The following is a 23,661-nucleotide window of genomic DNA, read 5'->3' on the forward strand; positions in this document are numbered from 1 at the left end:
GAGTCTCTCAGGTAATTGGGAGGATAACCTTCTGGTGTGGAGGGCCGACTCACAGCGGCAGACAGCCCGATTGTGTAACCGTTTATCTCTCTCTAAACTGTATATGTTAAAGTCTCTCTGAGGTCCTCAAACTTTTGACCCTTGTAGTGTCAGCAGGATACATATGTATTGTATATGTAAGCAGCATCACTCTGCATCAGTGTCTGTACATGTTTTATGGGGTGTATGACAGAAATCAAGTAGGTGTAAAAAAAATGCAAGGACAAAATAAACCCAATTTCCAGGAGGTGGAACTTTAGGTGTTATTTCATGAGAAAAAATTTCATTGTATTATGAAAACAGCTAACTTTCAGAATTCAAAACTTCCTGTCTAGTCCAAAAAGACCATTTACTAAAACAAGCAGCAAAAATGGCTCATAAAATCTTCAAGCTTCTGACCAATTACCCTGACAGACCACCCAAAATGTATATGTAAACACGCCTATACGTTGTTCAGAATCTGGCCCCGCCCAATCTCATAAGAAATACAATAACCACAAGAATTGTGAGTTTACGTGCTTGACACTACCCTAACTTATTACTTATAATAATATACAACACCAATTAACTAGGTTATTCCTGCCTTTCATTTATGCGAAAAATTCCTCAATTGGTTACTTCCAGCTCACTAGTCGACAAGAGTATGGCTTTTAATGTTTAATTAGTCAACAAAATACTGACATAATATGTAACTTCAAAGTGTCAAACTACAATAACAAGATTTTTGTTGGCGATCACAAACACCTTTGCGCAGTGTAGTTTGAGAAACACTCAAATCGATTATGGGAATAATTTCCATGAATCCGTTTTTTCAGAAAGAAACGTTTCTAATAACCGATTCAGTGGTTGTCTTTACGTGGTCCCTATCAGCGGACAGCGGATTTACTCACCCTCAAGCCATTAGGTGTATATGACTTTCTTCTTCCATGATGTGTATTATATAACTCAGATTGTGTTCATTTTAATACAGTTATATTAATACATATCCTGACGCTTCCAAGGTTTATAATGGCAGTGAACGGGCACCTTTTTAAGCTTCAAACTCAATGGACCCTCTCACTGCCATTATAAAGCTGGGAAGAGTCAAGATATAACTCTGATTATGTTCATCAGAAAGAAGAAAGTCATATACATAGGCTTGATGGTGAGTAGCCTATATCATGGGGTAATTTTAATTTTAAAGTGAACTAATCCTTTCACGTTTTAATAAAAAGTTATTTGTTGAAACCACATCTGTTTCCTATGTTTGTTGGTAACAGGTTTAGGTTCGAAAGAGAGTCTTGGTTCATTGATTCAATGAGTTGACTCGAGCATCGCTCTCGTGATTCATTTTGTGAACTGGTTCTTTGAAATGCCCGATTCAAACGGAAGATTTGTTCACGAAGCGGGTATCGTTAGAATAAATGAATAATTATTTCTTGAGATACAGGTTATTGCAGCAGCATGAGTTTGAGCAAAGAGGAAGAGATAGGTTGAAAGTGGTGTTGCCGCGGTCCGACAGCTGTGAGCTCCCCCTTCACACCCTACTTTCCCAAATAGAAAGCTTCTCACGACGAGTTCCCTGTAGCCATACAGCCAAATTTGGCTCCCCATTTCAATCCCTTGGGGAGGCTGAATCAACTAAAACAACACTCTTAATTCCAGCCGATGGAGTGGCTTTTTACAGCTCGCGCAATTTCCCAGCTCCGTGTGTCCTGACTTTTTTTTACAGTCTGACTCACGGTGTCAGATCTATAAATGGAGATTGCTCAGTGTACAGGCTTGTATTATAAGCATCATTTCCCCTAATTAAAACAGACTCGTAATACCTGAATGCGGAATTTCTAGGCTAGCCTAGGCTATTGCTTCAGATACTTCTGTGATAGCTTGACCAGCTTTATCAGCATAGCGTCTATAAACTCGATGCAGAGAAGGTTCATGTTGAAGGCAACAAGTTTGGAGATCGTTTTTTGGAGGATAACGGACTTTGAAAACAGCTCTTTCATTGTTTAAAGGGTTAATCATTCATTAGCTATCTGTGACAACTATGCAAAGAGTCCTTCAAGTGGACAGATGAACTGTTGAACATATGTCACGTCTCACTTTTCATCCTTTCTTGTTTAAGCTAATATATATATAGGCTAATTTTTTTTTTTAAATTTTTTATATTTTTTAATTTAATTAATATTTTCTAGATTTTAGACATGACATGATATTTGAACAGGAATTCCTGATAAAAAGCATGCTACATAAATAAGTAGCCTAAATAAAAATGATGTACAAAACAATAAATAAAAGGATAAGGAAGGACAAGTAGCTAATTGTCCCATCTAAATGACATTTAAAAAGGGGGCACTTGGGCACATTTAGGCTTTTTCATTTAGTGTGAGCAACATGAATGATTAAAATATTAAATAGGCCTACATTTAATGTAAGATCAGCTTTTGTAAAAAGGCATTTATTTTGAGAAATGATCCATAAAAAGGTTAAGATGTGTATTGCGTTTGTAACAGTTCACGGTTTGTCCCTTTGTTATCCTCTACATGTTATCCTCTTGCTTTTGCATGTATTTCCCCCTCATTTGATTAATGAAATTATCCGTCTCAATATTGTCCCGCTCTATTTCCCCACTTTGTGAATTGTGCTCTTAGCTCCACCTCTATGGGAGTTTGTCACGAGTGGAAGAACTGAACCTCCTCCTCCTAATACCCCTTCAATTAAGCTTGAGGGAGGACGCAGAAAGGAGAGAAGGGGACAGATAGACGGAGGCGCGTAACAGAGCGCTTGGAAAAATAAGGATCAAGCTGATACACTTCACTAAGGCATGAGATTTGCGTGAGGCAGCATCTTGAGGAGGATTCCGTTCAAGTGCCCCCTTTTGTTCTGAAAGAAGTTTAATAAAGAGGTGGATTGTGACATAACGATTACAATGGGCTCCAAAAGGCACCGTTCAAAGACTTCAGCGTCTTCACACAACCCGAACTGCTCTCCAATGGGACTTTCTCTCTTGATTCTTCTACCTTTGTCTGTTGCCTTCAACTTGGATGTGGAGAACCCAGCGGTGTTTAACGGACCCAACGGTAGTTACTTCGGCTACTCGGTGGACTTTTATATGACTGAGTCAAGGTAGGCTTCCTAATATTTAACATATTGATTTTGAGGAGGCTTGGCGTGCATTCAAAGAAAATTACAACTAGACCAGAAGTTCACTGATCATTACCCACCACGGAGCTATTTAATATAAGAAATGTACTACAATTTAAGTGCTATTTAATAACTTTAATTGCCGCACAACACGGTTGATTAGGTGTTTTGCCAACCCTGATATCGCAGCACATCCTGATAAAACCCTATGTATGTATGTATGTTTTGTTTTTTTTTGTGGCTCAAATGCGCTTTTATCTTAAATAATTAGTGTTAATGTAGTGACACCACAGTATGAAGTACAATACCATAGTATGAAGAGTTACTGTCATTCAGAAGGTACTGTCTTACTTATTTATCAGTGTGATGAATAAGACTAGTTTAGCCAAGTTTTTCAACCAAGGGACTCTGAACTCATGGGTCCATAGAGAAGATGAATGTCATAGATGGACATTTTTAACAGTTAATTGATTTCTTACCAATTTTTAAATATGTTTGTTATAGGAATGTTAGCTAATGTTCTTAAGAAGAGAAACATTTTTTATTTTATTTTTTTCCAATACTCATGTGGTCCCTGGGTTTGCTGAGAGTTTGGGGTGGTGGTCTGTGTCTGTAAAGGTTGAAACAATTTAACCTAGTTCATTCATTGATTCAGTGTTTCTCTTTCATCGTGTACTACAGTCTTCTAGAGCTCAGGGTTAACACTCACCAGTCCAGGGGGCAATGAAACCAGGGGTATCCCCCAACTGTTGTTTACAGTCCCAACCCAGTCTGTGCTCTGCCATTTACATCAAAGCATATCACCACAGTTGGGGAGCGACAGTCCTAAAGTTTGAGTGTTTGTGTAATGCAAGCCTGAAGTGTTTGTGTGTGTTTTAAAGGGATGACAACATGCAGCATGTATCTCTGTCAGTGGCATCACTGATGGTTTTTCCATTTATCAGACTTGACTAGAAGTTATTATGATGAAGCCATAGTGAGGTACCAGCTCTTCTTAAGGGGAATGAAGATTGCCCCCCCATAATTATCTCTGATTGCATGTGTTGTAGTCACTTAAAGTCTTCGGCATGAGTATCTCCAACCATTCAAAGATGACATTTGCTAGATTATGTGATGGGTTCTTCTGTGGAAAAGGGTTCTTACGATTTTTAGACTGTCACACTAAGGAAAACTGTTGACTGAAAAATTCTTTGGGGAACCGAAATAGGCATTGATGCTAAAACACCCATTTGGAACCTCTATTTTTAAGAGTGTTGGAGGGAAATAAGCCAAAAGTTAGACATTTCTGATCTGTTGCTGGGTCTTGCGGTCATCTGCAATGTGCTTGTTTTTTCCTAAACTTTTTAGTCACACAACTCGCTTTTGGAATTTCATAGACAAATATGAAGAGAGAATTCTTTTAGGGAGATGGATGGTTTATCTCCCTAAAATAATTCTCTCTTCATATTTGTCTATGAAATTCCAAAAGCGAGTAAGTGCCTAGTGATTAGTAATGTTACCCCAGAAGCCGATATGATCTTTAAGGTGCTTATGTACCCCCAAACACTGGCAGTCTGCCTTCGGCACAGCTTTGAATGGAGAATTTTGTTGAATGGAGCAGCAGTAATCGTAAATGTAATCTAGCTGTGATTGAAAGACCTTATGATCACCTTCAACCCATAGATATGATCTTTGTAGCCATATGAGGTGATAAATCCAAGGGGAAATCACCGAGTATGATGCATGCCATTCTATCACACTGCTGATCTGTTGGGTTTCCCTGCCCTTTGGCTGCATTACTCACTCTCTTCAAGCTGTAGACAGCTGTGCGGCACTGGTCGGAGGTATGATTGCAGAAATAATCAACTCACGCATGTCCTGACTAGAACACGCCACAATCAGCCATCTCCATCTGTGTTTGTCTGCTGGGCTGCGTCTAGCCGTGCACAGCTGTAGAGGGGCTTTAGTCAGAGTGGGCTCATGCTGGCTCTGGTTTCTTGGGGGTGTTATTTTCAGGGAGCCCTTTCCTTTCCTCTCACTTTAGTCTCTTATGCTCTTTCATTGCTCACCTTCTCTAAAGCAGACCCTCCAGCTATTGTTTTAGTCTGCCATTGGGTATCTGACATAGATGAATTTCAGAAGCAGCGGATGATTTAGAGCATGACGCATGGTTGAATGAGTCAGAGGAGTGTGTGTGCACCTATAAGCCTGTGTTTTCTCTGATGATGTAATTCGGCATGGTATTTAAACTCCTCACCCTGTACTTCCAGTCTAATACTCTAGACCGTACGCCCCCCCACTCCTATATGCAGTATATTGGCCTCATTCTTATGAACTGTGAAGTCATGGCAAGAGGCAGCTCTCTCTGCAGTGACTTCATCTGAACTTTTCACTCCCGAGATGTCGTTGTGGAGGAGGATGGATGGGCCTCATAGTGGAGGCTGAGTGAAGGGGTGAAAGAATGCACAATATGAAGAGTTTTCTTCCCAGGCGTTTGATAGAATGTGTATTTTTCCGGTGCTGTATGTGATAGATGGTCAACTAGTTGGACATCCTGCCCAACATCTGTCTATTTACCAGAGGTGCTTTAAAGAGGATGTTATTTTATTAAAAATATTAAGGGAGTCATATTATTTGATATCCCCTTTAAAGCACCACTGCTATCAAAAGCATCTTTTGTAACAAATTCAACAATTATACAATTACAGTATGTTTACTTGACACAACTGAAAATGGAAAACTTTTAATGTGTTTTGGCTGTTCATTTACATGACAATGGAATTTTGGGGGCCTGAAACGCAAGCTTTTGAAAAAGGTGAAAAAACGATGCCTTTACCATCTCCGTGTAAACAACAAAAACATGATTTTGTGAAAACGGTGACATCATGTATCCGTATTACATCTTCGTGGGGTGTTTCTTGACAAAGTGACATCGCCAACTACGGGCCAGTCATGCATAATACAGCTTTTTTTTTAAAGTCATTTTCAAGCACTCATCATTTTGACAATGTTGTTTTCTGTTTTAGTACATTGTTGTCGTGTAAACCCCCTCAGACTACAAGACTTCAGATTGTCTATGCAGTAAAAGTTATTATTTTATTGCATTCTATTTTAGGTATATTTGTTGAATTTACAACATTTACCCTATTAAATGGCTGTACATTTATTGATTTAATCACTGAGTGACTAATCACTATCACTGATCATATAATGAATCTTTAGAAGAAAGTTTAATCTAGACTTGGTTTCTTAAATCGAAATAGATCTACATTTACTACATCAGCCAAGAAATAACTTGTTGTAACCACTGTTTTACCATTATTTGACTATGGTGATTGTAGTGTATAGAATGCACGTTAAGGTGTTTTAGAACAATTAGATGTGTTGTATCATGCAGCTACTAGACTGAATACTAATGCATCTTACAGAACCCCTCACTGTGAACTGTATTCCCTTTTAAATTGGATGTAATTAAATATTAGACGAGTCCTGGTCTATTACCCAAATATCTTCAAGAGTTGCTGCAACCACACGTTAGTACGTATACAACCAGATCCCCAAATGATTGGAATGTGCTGTCATTGAAATTAGAGTCATATATTTCAATCTCTGCGTTTAAAAAACTTCTAGGGAGTGTTTTCATTACAGCCTGTAAATGTTTTAAATTAATATATATATGTGTGTGTATTGTAATGTATCTTTGTATGTCTTTCAGGAGATTTAACTCTCCTGCCAGGCTGTTGTTGAAAATAAGAACTTGTTCTTAGGTGACTCGCCTGCTTAAATAATACACATTTTTTCCCCTTTTTTTAAATATAAATGTTAGTTTATGTAAAAACCTGTAGATGATCATCTTTGAACCATGATTCCATCCTTTTGTCTTCCAGCTAGTTGTGAACATAAGAACATGTCCCTTATGGAAAACCTCATTAGAAACAGGTTTGGGCTGCATTTCCCAAAAACATTTTAAGCTTAAACAGATTGGTCCCAATGCTTGGTTTCTACAATCTATTTAGGCGTACAATGGTTTTGTTAAACACAGTCCTGGAGTGCCTCCATATTATTGTGAGTTTTAAAAAGTAGTGGTTTGATTTATGCGTATTTCAGTGAAATCATTGTCAAATGGGGGCAAAAAGGCTTGTCTTACAAACTTCATTTAAACAGCGGCAGCCAGTTGTCTGAAGACTTCTTTCGTTCTTTCTCAAAACAAAAAAAAAGATTCTGGTATCAGGGATAAACTCTCTGTCCTGCATGTTTACACTCATTTTCTTGCTCTCTATATCTTCCCTTCTGACAAAACATTCACTCCTCGCCTTATCCACAGACTCATAGGGGCATGTAGGTCTGAGGAGAATAGCACTTCTCCTTGGCACGCATTAATAGAATTAGCTAGTGTGCAGACCACCACAGAGAACTGCCCGAGGACAGGGTTCATGATCTTGGTATCAGGGGGCTCTACAGCTGTATACATGGAAGAGAAATTTATGGTTCTTAAACGTTGAGAGAAGAACAGCACAGTTCTTATGTAGGGGCCTCTTCCGGATGGTCTGGTATATAAACCTAATTTGTCCTGAAGAATTGTGGCTCGATGTTAAACGTCCTACTTGTTCACTATACTTGAGCTGAATTGAAATGTCTTCTAGTTGATTGTTGCAACAAGTGTCTCCTTGTATGTTCTCCTCAGAGATCCAACAGTTTGTCTATATCAGTGAAGTTAAAACTCTTCTACCACCACATTCCTCGGTCTCTGTGTTCTTTACCTTTGGATAAGAAGATGATCCTATGTACTGTGAAAGGGCAAAGGTCAGGGTCTGGATGTAGGGTTGAATGTCAGAAAACCAAATAGCTTTATTTGAATTGTTTATATTGCAGAAACAATAGAAACCGAATACCACCATCTCTGTTCCTGCTGGGATTTGTGCGCGGCTCCAGATGATGAGTGTTGTTTTCAGAGAATAATGTGTTACTATGCATAAATTCCTTTTGTGTTTATGATGTTCAAAAAGATGGTTTTGGTGTTTGATGATTGTTGGCGAACGTTTGAAGCTTGTGGTTGAATCCAAGGAGCTGGACTGTCTGCAATAGCGGCCAAAGGCAACACATTTACAGCCACAATGGCAGGAATATTTCTGTAAAAACATCAAAAAAACTTTCTCACCTGCCTCCGTGTATTTTATTACCCGAAGATTCACGAATTTGAGGTTTACCAAGTTGCGTTGGCTATCAAACCTATGATAATGACCTCCTAGGGCTGGATTGACAAAAGTCTTTTTAAGAAAAAAAGAAAGAATGTTCTTAAGATAAATTCTAAAAAAAGTGAAATTCTTGAGAATTCTGATTGTATACCATCTTACTGTATTTGTCGTGTTGCCTTGTCTATTACAGCACGTTCAAAACTTTACACTGGAAAGTTTTAACAATATATTTGCACATCTACACTCTAAATAAAAAGGTTCTATATGGAACCAAAAATGGTTCTTCGTCGTAATCATAGAGGAACCACGTTTGGTGCTATATAGCACCATATCTTAACATGTTATGTATATGGTAGCGGTGCTATATAGCACCTTAGTTAGCTGTGCTATATAGCACCTTAGTCAAAGAACCTCTGAAGAACCTCTGAAGAACCGCTGAAGAACCACTGAAGCACCAAAATTGGTGCTATATAGCACTTAAAAAGGTTCCCCTATGATTACGAGCCAAGAACCATTTTTGGTGCCATAAAGAACCTTTTTTTTTTTTAGAGTGTATTAACCTTTTAAGTAGCAATAAAAAATATTTTTCTTTTTAATTTTGTAGTAGTAATATGTTTTACATGTAGCTAGTGATATGCTACAATGCTTAATATTTGAAACAACCCAATAAATTAATTTAACATCTTGCCTTTGAGCATTTAAGACAAGTTGGAGGCTATCCGAACTTTAAGAACATTCCTTTCAAGAATTGAAAGTTCTGAACAAACTTCAGAAAGATAAGAACATTCTTAAGTGGAATTTGGAGAATACAATTTTTTTTTTTGTGTATTGAAGTTAAGAGAAATTTTGTTCTTAAGAAATGAATCTGTCCCTGGTCTTGTGTTTATATAGAATGGTACGTTGGAATTGCTATTGGTGTGGTTTGGCCGTGATCTAGAGTACAGTAGGTCATCATTCTCACAAAGTTGACCCTCTATAAGAAGGTCATTGCTAGATCAATATTTACCTCGGACCTTGAGCTCAGTTTGCCTTTGCTAAGTACAGAGAGACCCACTTTAGCTCTACCAGGGTTTCATTCGCTATTTATCATTTTTACTCTTCCTCCTTGGATTAGGCTGTCTGTTGTCCATAGTTTTGCATCCAGCTGGAGATGGGTGTGTGTACGTTGGCTGCCAAGCTATTCTTCACCCATGTTCTCCCTACAACGACTGGTGTTTTCCATGGAGTCGGTACAATAGAGGCCTTTGTGCATTGGTTGAAAGGTTTGCTGTTTTCAGTAGCAAAACTTTTCCATGTGACTTAAATCTCTATTTATTTACTTGTGTTTTTGGCTCATTTGCTTCATGATAAAACCTTGTTTAGCTCTTTTGGCTTCATGACATTTGGCTCTGAAGGTGGTGTCAATCAGATTGGCCTGATGTAAAATTATAGTCCTCTTTTTTCCAGGTTAATTGGTGCAACAGTATCTGATTGGGACTGAGGGTTGGGTTGTCTTTACCATTGACAAGTTGTCTGCTTTTTATGACCTTGTTGGACCTGGCAGGCTCGTATAATAGGCTCTTGTGTGCAATGGTGTACGTGTGCCCTGGTGGAAAAACAGGCATGTGTTCGATCATGGTAGAACAAATGTCCCAGTCAACCTTGCAGACATTTAGCCCTTGGGCTCCACAATTGCCTGGGATTGACGACTGGACCACTGCAGATCTCCATTGTTCTCGATGTACATTTTGGGTAGATCATTATCACCTTGAACTATTCTGTTCTAGTTTATCAGGCCCCTGCTGGGGTGGCAACGACAATGAATGTCCAATCAGCCGGCATTTAGATGGCCTTTTTATTGCCTGTAGGATTATAAACAAAAGACGTGAGGCATAGCATGCAAAGGTGAGCGGTTGATGCTAATTGTTTGCACTTGATGGCCCCTCTTACTCTTTTCAAGTGTGAAGATGGGACTCCATGCTGAGAAAGCTCCCTCGGAGGTGTCGACGGCCAACAGTTGCAACTCGCTATGGGATGTTTTTTGGTCTCTGCGACTGTGTGAATTATAGCTATTTGGGGGCTGGGGTTACAATTTGGTATCAAGAGATTTAAAAGGTAAAACCACACTCTGTGTTTATGTAAATTTCATGGGGTGCTTTAAATGTTGCTGTGACTCGTGTCACATATAAAAATGTGGCATGCCGTTGAATGACATGGCTTGTGCTTTCTTGGATGCATTTTCTAGGCTGTTTTCTCCTAAAAGAGGTGTAATTTGCTCTTTAAAATAAGAACTTTTGTCCTTTTATTAATGTGGTGACATCATACAGTATCCCTGCTTAAAATCAACCTAATGCCTGCATCCGAAATCACATACTTCCCTATTATATAGTAGGTGAAAAAACATGATGTGAAAAGCTGAATTCACAGTATTCATAAAACAGTAGATGGAAAGTACCTGGATGGCTTACCATTTCCGCAGAGATTCTGAAGTGCGCATCCAATGGACACACATTGGATACAATCCTATGAGGGGGTTTGTGATGCAACTGACGCAACTGATGCTGTAGGTCACATGACAATGGTAACATGGCGAATGTAGTACGTCTGGATAACATTCATGCTACACACATTCTTCATACTATATAGCACATCCTTTTTTTTAACAGTCACAAAGTTACTTACTAAGAAGTAGGCCTAGCTACTTAGAGAGTATGCGTTTTCGGACGCAGCCATTGTCTGATTTGGGGCTTTTTCACACCTATAGATATTGTGCTGTGTTCCGAAACAGGGACTTAATTTGTTACAATGTTGCATTTTCTTCTTTGTTCGGTTCGCACAAAGGCAACAGTTCAAAGTTTTCATGTGTTTGTAAGTCACTGTCCTCTTATTGGTCAAGAGTTTCCTCTGCGTCCTCCATCAAGATGATTGACAAGTTCGCTCCACAAGCTTATTGTGGCTTATTTGTAACTGTCGACAGACACACACGCAAACACTATACGAATATAGCAGTCATTCCCACATATTATATAATGCAGTTAGAGCGGGAAGCAAGGTCAGGACAGCATTACACAACATTTCAAGATAAAGAATTTCTCTTTGGTTTCCAACTGCGATAACTAATGTGCTCACTCACAGAATCCGACGCTGCTGCTTTTTTATATAACACATTTGCCGTTATGAAATATGATACCACTTGGTTTGTTGGTCTGTTGGGCCGGATTGCTTTCTCACCTCAACCGATCCGCTCCAGAGTTCATTTGCAATCGGGCCAAAACCACCTTGTTCAGGTGATCTCGGAGCGATTGTTTTAGTGCGGATCCGAGCGTGATTGCCGTGTTCATATATGCCTAAACGAACAACGAGAGAAAACGCATCAGATTCTGAAACAAACAAGCCAGGTGTGAAAGCACCCTAAGTTTACATTTCTGTAGCAGATACAGTAGTTTCAAACTTTATATTGACACCTAGTCACATGGATGCATTATCGAATGCAAAGGTAACGTTTTTGTTTACAAATGTCATAGCTGAAAGCCTTATTTGTAAAAATATATTGTGATCCATATTTATTCCACAAGTAAAATATTAGGGGGTTCACTGAGATAAAGAGGGTTGTATTCGGCTAGTCATGTGATCTCAACATGGCTGCCACCAGGTGGGCGTAAAACGGGTTTTTGTTGCCTTTTTGGATTTTAAACTTATTTGTTAAATATCATTAATTTAAGCTGCATTGAGGTGTTAGACATACATAAAGGTACATCAAAGAAAGTTAACACAACACTCACTTTTCACCTCTTTAAAAAAACGCCTTTCAGCATGTTGTTCTTATGTTTCCACATTAACTTCCCTCTGGTTTCGTAGTTAGTACATTAATTAGCATAGCAGGTAATGCAGAGCTGGCTCTTTGCGAGTCAAGCCAAGTGCTCTATATCTGACTGACCCCTCAGCACCTGGTGTATGATGTTAATTCGAACCATATCCTTTGGGAGGAAATGTTTTTGTGGTGACATTTAAAATCTGCCTGTGTAAAACGGGGTGGGGGAGTTTATCAGATCAACAGTCGTCTGCAGATTTAACGGTTATTCCAGACCAGCACAACACTGCACTGCAGCAGACTTTGCACTAGTGCAATTTATTTACAAGGCCCCAATGTTTTACTGCTGGAACTGTAGATGCTTGTCGCATCTTGAAAGATTAAAATGCATTTTGCAAATGTTCAAGCAGTTTGACTATGAACGAATCAGTTAATTGAGTCTGAGTGTTTCATTTTCTTGCATTACATCATGTGAGGTTTCGTTTTTGCATTAATCTAAGATTTTGTGACCGCTTTCTGTTGTATTCCTCCATTACTATGCAGTTCTCCTCAGGGCTTCTTGGCGCGCCGGCTGTGTGAGTGAGCTGTCATCCCTCAGTGCCAGCTGACCCAGCGGTCACTGCTTTGCTCATCATCTTTGGGCCGCCGCTCCCAGACAGCAGAACTGAGCACGTGCGGATCAGGTCTACCGAGCAGACGAGGGGCCGCAGACAGAGCTTCTCCGGCCCACTTTTATCCGTCTCATTATTAGCTGCTACCATCGCAACCGCTTAGCTGCTTAACGATGCAGAGACAGACTGGCATCCGAGTTAAAGCTCGCTGGCGTCGCACAAAGCAAAAGACCCAAAGACAAACCGTCCGGGCCTTGAATTTCACTTTGGCTTTCTTTGATTTTGAGAATGTTAGTTTATTGAGATCATTGCATTTCTCTTAATGTCGAAGAGTTGCAACAGTGTTGTATGCTTTGTTTTGGATCCATTCCACATCTCCTGGGAGGACGTGGTGGGCTATCAAACAAAAGGTCACAAAACTGCAATCAGTTAATATACGTCTGTTTGGCATGGGAAAAGTGGGATAATCACAAATAACTAAAGTTACTTACAGAAGTGACTGATGGTAATGAATGGTTCTTGGCGCACATATTGAATTGTAGTTAGCTTGATGTATTTTTTCAGTTTTTTTATTTAGTTAGGAAATACCCTACACTGTAAACCCTAAATAAGTTGGAACTCACAAAAAACAGGTTATCAGTAACATACCTTTTTTTTAAGTTAAGAAATTAAAATTTTAAGTAAGCAGAACTTGCAATATTTGAGTGAACTAAGCTTTTTGTGCTTTTAACACAATGGTGGGAGACGGTGGTTTTGTCTGATTGTGATTTTCTTTCACCTTTATTAGCAACCAATGTGGTTTCTTGGCAAGCTTATACTTCTATAACAGCGTTCAAGTGACATAAGCTAAACAGCTGGACGTAATGGGTAATGAAGTGTGGAACGGGTGGGAGAATGTTTTAAGCAGAAGAAGGTGGAAATTAAGGCATTTGCCATCTAATGGCCTCTAACCATTAGTGCCATTAGTTTTGCGCTATCAGCGTCTTTCACCCAGTATTTTCTTGCCACATCTTAAGTAGATGACATATGTGGCACGCCAATTCATTTTTATAGCTTTAATTCTGGTCTGATTACCAAACCTCAGACTTGATGGGTTAACTGTTAAGACGTGCTTTCCCTCAGTGGTGAGTATCTAGCAAGCGTAGCATTTTAGTGGTAACATATTCAAGCCTGATTTTCAGATTTAACTCATTTAGCTTAATTAGAGCCACACTGAGAATGGTGTTTGCGTCTTAGTTAGAGTCAGTGGTTGTCTCTTTTAGAGATACCACAAAGGGTGTTAATGTTGTTTTTCCTTTAATACATATAAAATCAAACTGACTCTATTTACTTTATATTGGTGCTGTCAATCGATTAAAAACTAATTATGCACATTTTTCTTGAAAACATTGGAGTTTTTAATATTTTAGTTTCACAGTTGTGAATGTAGAAACAACTTAAAGACAGTATATTTTAAATATTTGTTGTAATGGCATCTTTTTATGAATGAAGGCCAGTATCACTGATACTAATACTGCTACTGATGTTTTTAAACATTAATGATAGACATTCACCATTACAGTTTAATTTCAAAATTTTTGATTTAAGTGATCTTACATAAACCCATTATAATAAATGTTATCAACACTTGACTTAACTGCATATATTATAAATTAAATGTAGATTAATCCTTATTAAAGCTACAATTTTCTCTGTTACCTTTGTACTTTGATTATGTCATATTAATGAAAGACATCACAGCCCCTGGTTTATTAGGCTGCTGTCACTTTAAGACCTGCCGCTGCCGAACATGACACGGTTCTGACACGCATTTTCTCACAACTCTTAAGTTCATTTAAGACTGCTCTTATGAGAATACTCGACAAAACAGGCATTTTGGCATAATTCTGTGTTATTGTTTGTTCAAGCGCGAAAGAGAACTCTATTCTGGTGCGCTGTCTGTGCGCGCAATACTTGTGTGCGTCGTGTGTGTGTCAGGAAATTCTCATTTGCCGTTCTCTTTTGTCTTGTCGCGCTTGAATGGTTTAAAAGCATTTGCATTAATAAGAGCGTGATCATATAATGTAACACTAGCCAAAGGATGATATAAATTGGCATTGATTTGCATTAAATATTTTGAATACATTAAAATGAAAAAATGTATCGCATGTGTAACACGCTAATTAAGACAGCACTACTTTATAAATGTTTCTTGCATTATTGTAAATGATTCTTTGGTGCTTCGCTTCTGAAATGTCTTTCAAAAAGAAGATATTTTGAAGAATGTTTCCATATGAAAGTGAAATGGGTCCAAATCAAAATAATTCTGATTACCAACAGATGCTAATAACAGTTAAAGCCAAATTTGTTTTCCATATAACTGGATTGAAACAACATTCTGTTGTTCTCTTACAAGGCCAGGTTGTTTTAATTAAAGTGAGCTTCACTTTGGCAATCCCTCTGCTGGGAGGCCTCCTGAAGTCTTTCTCATTTTATGTGGAGCCGTTACAAAAAGCTAGCATCTAAGCCAAGAGCAATCTGGCGCTTATCTTTATGCTAATGTTAGCCCAACGTTTAAGCATTCAGTGGAGAAAAGAAGGAAATTTAGGAGAGATGAGAAGGACCCCCCCCTCCCAAAAAAAAAAAAAAAAAAAGATAAACCCCTATTACATGCTAATTGTTTCTTTATTTACAGTTCTTTCAGATCATTATCAAAATGGTACAGTTTAAGCTACATTAGCTTGAGTGTTAAGCGGAAGACAGTTATTTTCACTTGTTGGTGAAAGCAATTTTGTGCTTCTAAAATTCCTGTTATGTGTTTGATGGTGAGTTTTGTATGTTATAATTTTCCATCAATTAAAGTGGCACATTCGAATGTATATTTAGGTCTTAATGTACCAAACATAATGTGTGTCATGTAATTAGCTTATTGTTTTGCAAATGAAGGCGGTATTTGTTTTATCATGCTTAAACAGCAACCTTGTATGTATTTTCTTTTAGAATGAATATTTAAAACATTGACTTGCACTGTTTTTTTTAATGCTTGGAAACTACCAACTGTATTCAAGATAAAACCATAGTGAGACTGAATTGGTGTTATTGATCATAACAAAAGTGCAACGCTTGTTGCTGTACTGTAACTGTACACTCGTTAGCAGTCAGCCAAAGCGGTAGTGTAAGTGTGGAGCATTCCAGGAACTCAAGGAGAAGAGTGAACGTGCTTGGGAAAGTTTGGGAATTTGCAGCTGTTAGATGCATTTCACATGCATCAGCAACATAACATTTCATCAGACTATAGTGCACTTGAGTTCATTCATAGTGTGCTTGGGTTCAGATGAGGTGGACCAGCCTGTCCAGTTCACATTTTAGTTTCAGACATCCCGGAGTTGTTATCGATGAGATCTGCAGTAGGGATTTTGCAAGATGTCCCATTTAATTTTAAATTCCCAGGAGAAAGCCATCGTGGGAATCTGGGATTGACATTACACCTTAGGGCTGGGCGATATGACCAAAATTTTATATCCCGATATAGCTCATTTGATATCCCGATAACGATATACATAACGATATAGCAATTTTTCTGTTAATTCAGTTTATGAATAGTCTATACAAAATTGCAATGTGGAAATGCAGTTTGAAATGATATACAAAACAAATAAAGGTAGTATGGACTAAATTTTTATTTTATTTAGAACCTTTTTTTCAAGCAAGACTGTTGGTAACGTTAACACCTGCCACTAAAATATTTCAACATATAGCAGCAGCCAACTTTTAACAGTAACACCACCCAGACTTCTCTTGCAGCATCATGTAGGTGTAAAGATGTTTCCAAGTAGTATTCTTATAGAGCATAAAAGCCTGTTGCAGTGTTTGTGTCTGGAGTTTGTTTTGAGCGCTTATGCCACCACTCGACGCTGCTTTTGCAGTTTTTGCTCGTTGACTCTCTCTGTATTCTTTTTCGTGGTTCTTGCGCTGGTGATAAAATAAATTAGTAGTGTTCAGTGTTTCCCACAGATTAGAAACCAATTTGTGGTGGTGGGCGGGGAATTTGGGGTTGGTGATTGGCACAAATATCGATTTATTTCGATCTTGATTCAGTATCAATTCATCTGTATATAGCCTACTGTACATATATAAGGGAAAATAAGTTTGCCTTTTTAGCACTATTTCAAACTATTTTAAATGATATTTGCTCACATTCATTAATATTCACTTGTGTGTGCTTGTATAAGTATCATTAAAAATATTAGGATGCAAGTTATTAATGTTTTAAAATTTCACATTTAAAGAAATCTAGTGCTTGATCATGTCTAAATGTATTCAAATGCAAAACCTAAAAATAAGTAAGCAGTTATGATCTGCAATACTTTTTTTGAGCAACTAGACTAGACACATGTACATTGATTAAAGAGCCACACAGACACCTATAGTGGGTAAACCATGGCATTACAAATGAAATTAATTATTTTTCCAGACACAAAATGACTCTAATTTGCATTGGATTTCTCCATGTTAACATTAATTACTACACTAATTGTAATATAAATAAGAAAAAATATATTAGAAGTATTTATTTTTATTTAATTAATTAAATGGTCATTAATGGGACATAATTATTGCACAAATAGTAGGCCTATTTAGTACCAAAAGATCTCCTCAAAATATTTAATAAATATAATTAAACTAAAATATAGAACATTTATTTAATTGAAAAATAGTAAAGGTGTATGGTCACATTTGACCACCAATGAGTACAAGTGTAACCAATAAGTGAGGAATACCTGAGGGCTAAATACAAGAAAAACATTAACATTAATGTCAAGATGTTGCATCTCCTTCACTCTCCATAATAAAATGATACTGTAAATGTGGTTGACGTAATAAGCAATGCACACTATGCTGTACTGTTTACCAAAACCTGCTGCAAATACCTGAATAGTGAAACTGTCGTCTATCCATTCAAATGTATTGACCCAGCGCTAAGTATAGAGAACCACGTGACCGTGCGCGCCCCCGCGAGATCAGAGAGCACGTCGCCTCTGGCTTTAACTATTATGCCACATTAGCGCCAAAACGCTATTTATTGTTTGAATTCCGTATTTAAACTTTTAAAAATGTAAAAGCTTAGACTTTGCTTTATAACGCACTAAGCAGGTTTGGCGTTTGAGAGCGAGAGACGCGCGTGAGTGACAGAGAGACGCGCGTGAGGGAGAGCAGGGAAAGAAAGTGCAGCTGAATGCGCTGCGTGTTTTAAACAGGGTAAAAAAGAAAAGAAAAAAAGAATAACGACGCGCAATTGGTGGCGCACCGCCACGGATTAGTCTATGTCTGGGAAACACTGAGTGATGGAATCCGTTGTTGGCACTGGGAGCCGGCAAACTTTACAAACAACTGTTGTCTGGTGTAAGTCGGTCTTCTTATATCCAAACCACGTCCATGCAACAGAAGTCGCCCCTCTTTTAGGTACAAGCTCCTTGGTTTGGGTTGGCTGGTCATCTTGTTGAGAATTACCCTGGTCTGAACCGCGTCTACTACCGTCTTCCTCCATGTTTGTTTATGTATTGCAGCGTGCATGGGCATGCCGTGGCGTGAGGTGCATCTTGACGTAAAATTCTGCCGTAAACGCCTTATCGTGGCGTAAACGATAGAGCCTTATATAAAACGATAGACATTTTCTATCGTCCAGACGATATATTTCGTCATATCGCCCAGCCCTATTACACCTCAGCTGGGGCTCTGTAACACCTCTGGGACACTCCCTCTGTCCATACACACATATGGCGGAAAAACTGGATACTCTCTCCAAGCCGGAAGAGGGCTTTGTTTTGGTTCCCCCTTTATAAAAACAAATGGAGTGTCTGCTTTGTGTGTGTGTGAGCGTGTGTGAGCGCTCCACTTGTAGTAGCCTTGAAATGTGGTGACCCTAACAAAGTTTTCCACATTTAATGTCCTGCCAATTTATCCATCAGTCAATTGTTCAGGCCTTTTCCTTTTTGTCTGGCATTCCTCTCAAAGCAGAATTTGGAAACGGTCCACGACTCCAAAACATGGCAAAGATAAATGGCTATTGGTGATTATAGTAACTTTCCAAATAATTTGAATTCGCTTTAATTTGTATATTTACAGTTTTTGCTTGAATTTTTGTTAAGGTTTTAGTAATTTTCTATTTTTTTAGTAATGTTTATTTTATTTTAACTTTTTTAGTTTCTCAACTTAAGCCTATTTATTTGAATTACTTGCCAAGTTTTTTTAAGTTTAGGTTTTCATTTTCCCCCCAGCTTTATTTCATTGGGGGTTTTTTTCTCTCCAATTTGTAGTCGTTTTTTAAATAGGGTGCCCCCAGTGCTACAGTTTTGATGCATTTTTTAATTTATTTAATAGCTACAAAATGTCATGTATTTCCATAGTATGGGATGACCATGAAGTTATAGACCTTTGTAATGATGCACTCCACTTGGTTCAACTCTTTGACTCCAGACACATTGTTTTTTTTGTAAATAACAGCTGAGAAAAGCCAGCCCTCTCATTTAGGATGCGGTCAACTGTCTGTCTCCTGTTTGCTCTGCTGTTTTGGACCTAAATGGTCATCTGGTCCTACCTATAGTTCTCTATCTCGGCAGTCCATCTAAAGTGTGCTTGAGTCTCCATGGCTGACCGGAGGGTTTGCTGAATGCAGCCTTTGTAAGGAAGTCCTCTGTTACGCGTCACTGAGACCAGCCCAGGGGGCAGGAAAGGGTGTTCTCTTCCTGTACCTTGACCCCCCCCTGGAGATGCCCTCAGTACCCTCTCACAAGCACCTCCACACCCCCTTCCCCCCATCTCTCAATGGACCGGCCTTAATGACAGGAAAGATGATAGTAAGTTTACAGACAATGAGGTCATGGCGGCACTGCACCAATCCATGCCGGCTCTTGGAAAATTAGACACAGATTACAAGAGCAGGGACTGTGGGAGTGGCTGTCTAACTGTTGGGTACTTTTCAGAGAGCTTGTTTCAAATGTCAAATCTCAAGATGCCATGTGTTATTAACTTTCTAAATGATCATTCTTGCAGTTTTCGCAGATTTAGGAATGGGGGAAAATCCCATAGATTTGGGATCTGTAAGATTTTTTATGTTTGAAATGCTCACCGAAACCGTATTTATTTGATCAAAAAACAGTAAAACTGTAATATTATGAAATCTTATTACAATTTAAAATGAATGTTTTCTTTTTTAATATATTCCTGTGATGGCAAAGCCGAATTTTCGGCATCATTTCTCCAGTTTTTAGTGTCACAGAAATCATTCTAATATGCTGATCTGCTGCTTAATATTTGTGTGGAAACGTGATCATTTCTTTAATGGACTTTTTAAAGAGAACTTTCAAAAGAACAGCATTAATTTAAAATTTAAAACATGATGCATTTCTTTACTGTCACATTTTCTTTTACTGTCACAATTTAATGCATCCTTGCTGGGGATTCATTTCTTTACAAAAAGTTCTCACCAACCCTAAATTTTTGAACGGTAGTGTACATAAAAGGAGTGAATCTAGCCATTTGTAGAGACCAGAATATATACCAGAGTACAGACCATTTTGACTTGAGCCTGTGAAGAAAGCACCTTGCAGCCACCCAGAACACCATAGCAACCACATGGAAACATGATAAAGACCAATCAGAACACCTTAGAAATATACACAGCAATGCCCTGGCACTCAGTTTTAACCCTCTGGTGCTCTTCGGTCATTTCTGACCGGATATTTTTCTGTTTTGAAATGGTACAAATCACAGCTTCATCGGAATGATATGAAACTTGGTGACTTTTCTTGCATTAGGTATGTAAACACAAAAAAATTGGGGTATTGATTCGAGCATGCTAATTGGTCGTAAAAAAAAAAGTAGCGTTCATTGTCTTCAGTCATAAATGACCGACCATAGGAAATGAATGGGAAATCGGCAAAAACACAAAAATTCACTGAATATTTGCATGTACAATCTACAAATCGGCCACGATGCTGAAAAAAAGTACACAGCAGTAAAGGGGTGACACTCTAAAACATAAAGAGTGTGATATTGACACATCCACTCACGCACACACGCACACTTATATACACACACACACACCTATGAAAAACTGAGCCTATGAACCACATTTAGATTTTTTTTAAATCACAGCTTCATCAGAATGATATGAAACTTGGTGACTTTTCTAGCATGAGGTATGTAAACACACATGTTGATAGCATGATTCGAGCATGCTAAGTGGTCATAAAAAAAAATACCCCCACTTGTGCTCTTCGGTCAAAAATGACAACATAGGAAATTAATGGGAAATCTGCAAAAACACAAATTCACAGAAAAAAATATCTAAAACTTTATAATAAATAGTCTTTGAGATTTTTTAAATATATATTCAAATCCATCAAAAAAATAAAATAATGTAATGTGTTCAAAACAGAACTAGTGAATTCTCAAGCCTCTCCATAGAGACCTCTAGTGATTACACACATGGTTGCATGATTTCTTAAATAATTCCGAAAGAGGGCGCTAATCTGCATACGAAAAAAATATTTTGAAGGCCTAGTCTCTATTTTAACCTGAAATACTGCAATAATTAATAACACTTTTTTTTATTTATTTTTTTATAATTTTCAATGGCAAAAATAGACCATAATTATTGCATAAATATTAAAAAATACCATAAAATCATCTCAAAATATAAAATTAAAAAGAAAAAATATTATTGAAGAAAAATAAATTACATTGGTTTTACTGGGGTGGAGGAAGTTTAATTTTTAGGTGTACGGTCATTTATGACCGGGAAGACAACCAATGCAACCCCTAAATGAAGAGTACCAGAGGGTTAAACAGCTGTTCCTCCTCCTTTCTCTCGTCCTGTCCAACTACAATTGTTTATTCCTCTCTGTTGAGAAGTCTGTTTGGTTTGTGAAGTTTTTTAACATGTGCATTAATTAGAACATGCTTTTAGATGTGTGGCTGTGTTTGTCTGCATGTATTCAAATATTTGCAACTCGTGTGTTTGTAATAACTCAGGGGGAAAACAGCTGTAGGATCAGTGCTTCAGCAGGCTCGGCTCTTGTTTTCTCATTGACTTTACCCAGTGGGACCATGTCGCCAACCAAGTTATTAACCATTGCACATGGCCATGCTGTTACATAATTTCTCTCTGTATGGTAGATTGAGACAGTCCATTTCCTCAAAGATTATATTTTAATTTTAAAGGGATAATTCACCCACAAATGAAAATTCTGTCATTATTTACTCACCCTCAAGTTGTTTCAAACCTGTATGAATTTCCTTCATCTGTTGAACACAAAAGAAGATATTTTGAAGAATACGGGTGTCCAAACAGTTTGGTTACTGACATTTTTCAAAATAACTTCTTTTGTGGACCGAAATTCATACAGGTTTGGAACAACTTGAGGGTGAGTAAATAATGACAGAATTTTCATTTGTGGGTGAATTATCCCTTTAAAATTAAAATATAATCTTTGATGAAATGGACTGTCTCAATCTACCATACAGAGAGAAATTATGTAACAGATGGGGATGAGGGTGAGTAAATTATGACTCACATAATTTATGATGAAATTATTTTGGGTGAACTATCCCATTAATAAAATCTGAAAATTAGCAATTTCGAGCTGTTTTCGAATTCTAAACTAACTAAAAGTATACATTTTACTAACATAACATTTGTAGTAGTGTATAATAGTGTAACTTCTCCAGTGTCTTGTTGTACTCTTGTCTGGTTCAGTTTAGATCTTAGATTTTGATTGTAGCTTTAACATGCCACTGTTCTAAAATGGCTTCTCAACACTGAAGTTTTCATCTTCCTCCTTTAACATAGAAGGATTGTTTCTTTACAGCTCAGATGTTCGAATCCAAACCTTTTAACAATGTTTCCCATAGACTCTTTGTGAATTGGAACACTGTTGTACTTCCTGCCCTCTTATAAATATTCCTCAGTCTTATTAGTATGCTAACATCTTCCTTCATCTTTTTTTCCTCCTTGAACAGTGTGAGTATTATAGTTGGAGCACCCAAAGCCAACACCAGTCAGCCCAACATCAGAGAAGGAGGATCCGTCTTCTACTGTCCATGGAGCCTCAGCCAATCACAATGCAGCAGCATAGAGTTCGATAGACAGGGTAAGTCTCACTAACCAGTTGCTCTGCTACATTTCAATATTTAAACCATTTAAAATCGTGGCCCATCACACACTACAAGATATTTATACGATTATTATACCAGATGTAACACCTCATGTGATCTCACAGGGAAGTGGATGTAAACTAAATGGATACCGTTTCAACTTGCTGTATCAATACTTATTCCTTGTAGCGAGAAAAAAACAGTTGTTGCCACATTGGGACCAGTCGTTCTTCCGTCTCCGTTGTCCAGCAGACCCGTACAGCTGCTTGTTTTGCGGTCACCATTTCATATGTTCTGTCACTTCCGTCTCCTTGTGGACTTGTCTCTCATTGGCTATTGTGGAATTACTGACGTAATCATAGTCAAAATCATCCAGATTAATACAATTGTAAATATCAAACATGTTGATATTGTTGGGACAGCCCCGATGTGTCCGCGAGCAGATCAGGAGGTTTAAGATTTGATCTGTAAACACCTCACATTTCAGGATAATCTGGGCTGAATATATCGGAACCGACCGATGCCCTGGACACATTTTTTCTTCTCTCCGAATGTCAGGAGGGATAAATTGGGCATAAATCGGCCTGAAAATCCTGTAGTCTGAGCCTGGCTTTAGTTAAAAACCAAAGATAACCTTTTGGTAATTAAATTTGGATAAAACTCTTTAGGGTGTTGTGTTCTCTAGTCCAGTGTTATTTTGGTGTCATTGATATACTATTAAAGGTTTTGTTTATATGTATATCATTTTTTTTAAGTCTATGTAGTTTTTAAGTTTTAGCAACTTAAG

General features: G+C 38.0%; 1 protein-coding gene across 1 annotated transcript in view; it reads left to right on the forward strand.

The window, feature by feature from the left end:
- The first annotated feature begins 2,753 nt into the window (after nucleotides 1-2,753).
- Nucleotides 2,754-23,661, forward strand: part of itga5 (integrin, alpha 5 (fibronectin receptor, alpha polypeptide)) — a 65,781-nt gene continuing 44,873 nt past the window's right edge. Inside the window, exons 1-2 of the mRNA XM_079802446.1 lie at nucleotides 2,754-3,144; nucleotides 22,740-22,870. Coding sequence (XP_079658572.1) covers nucleotides 2,948-3,144; nucleotides 22,740-22,870 — 328 coding nt within the window. The 5' untranslated portion in view covers nucleotides 2,754-2,947. The remainder of the gene's footprint in view (nucleotides 3,145-22,739; nucleotides 22,871-23,661) is intronic.

The sequence above is a fragment of the Gobio gobio genome, assembly GCF_949357685.1.
Source record: "Gobio gobio genome assembly, chromosome: 21".
In the NCBI taxonomy this organism is placed as follows: Eukaryota; Metazoa; Chordata; class Actinopteri; order Cypriniformes; family Gobionidae; genus Gobio; species Gobio gobio.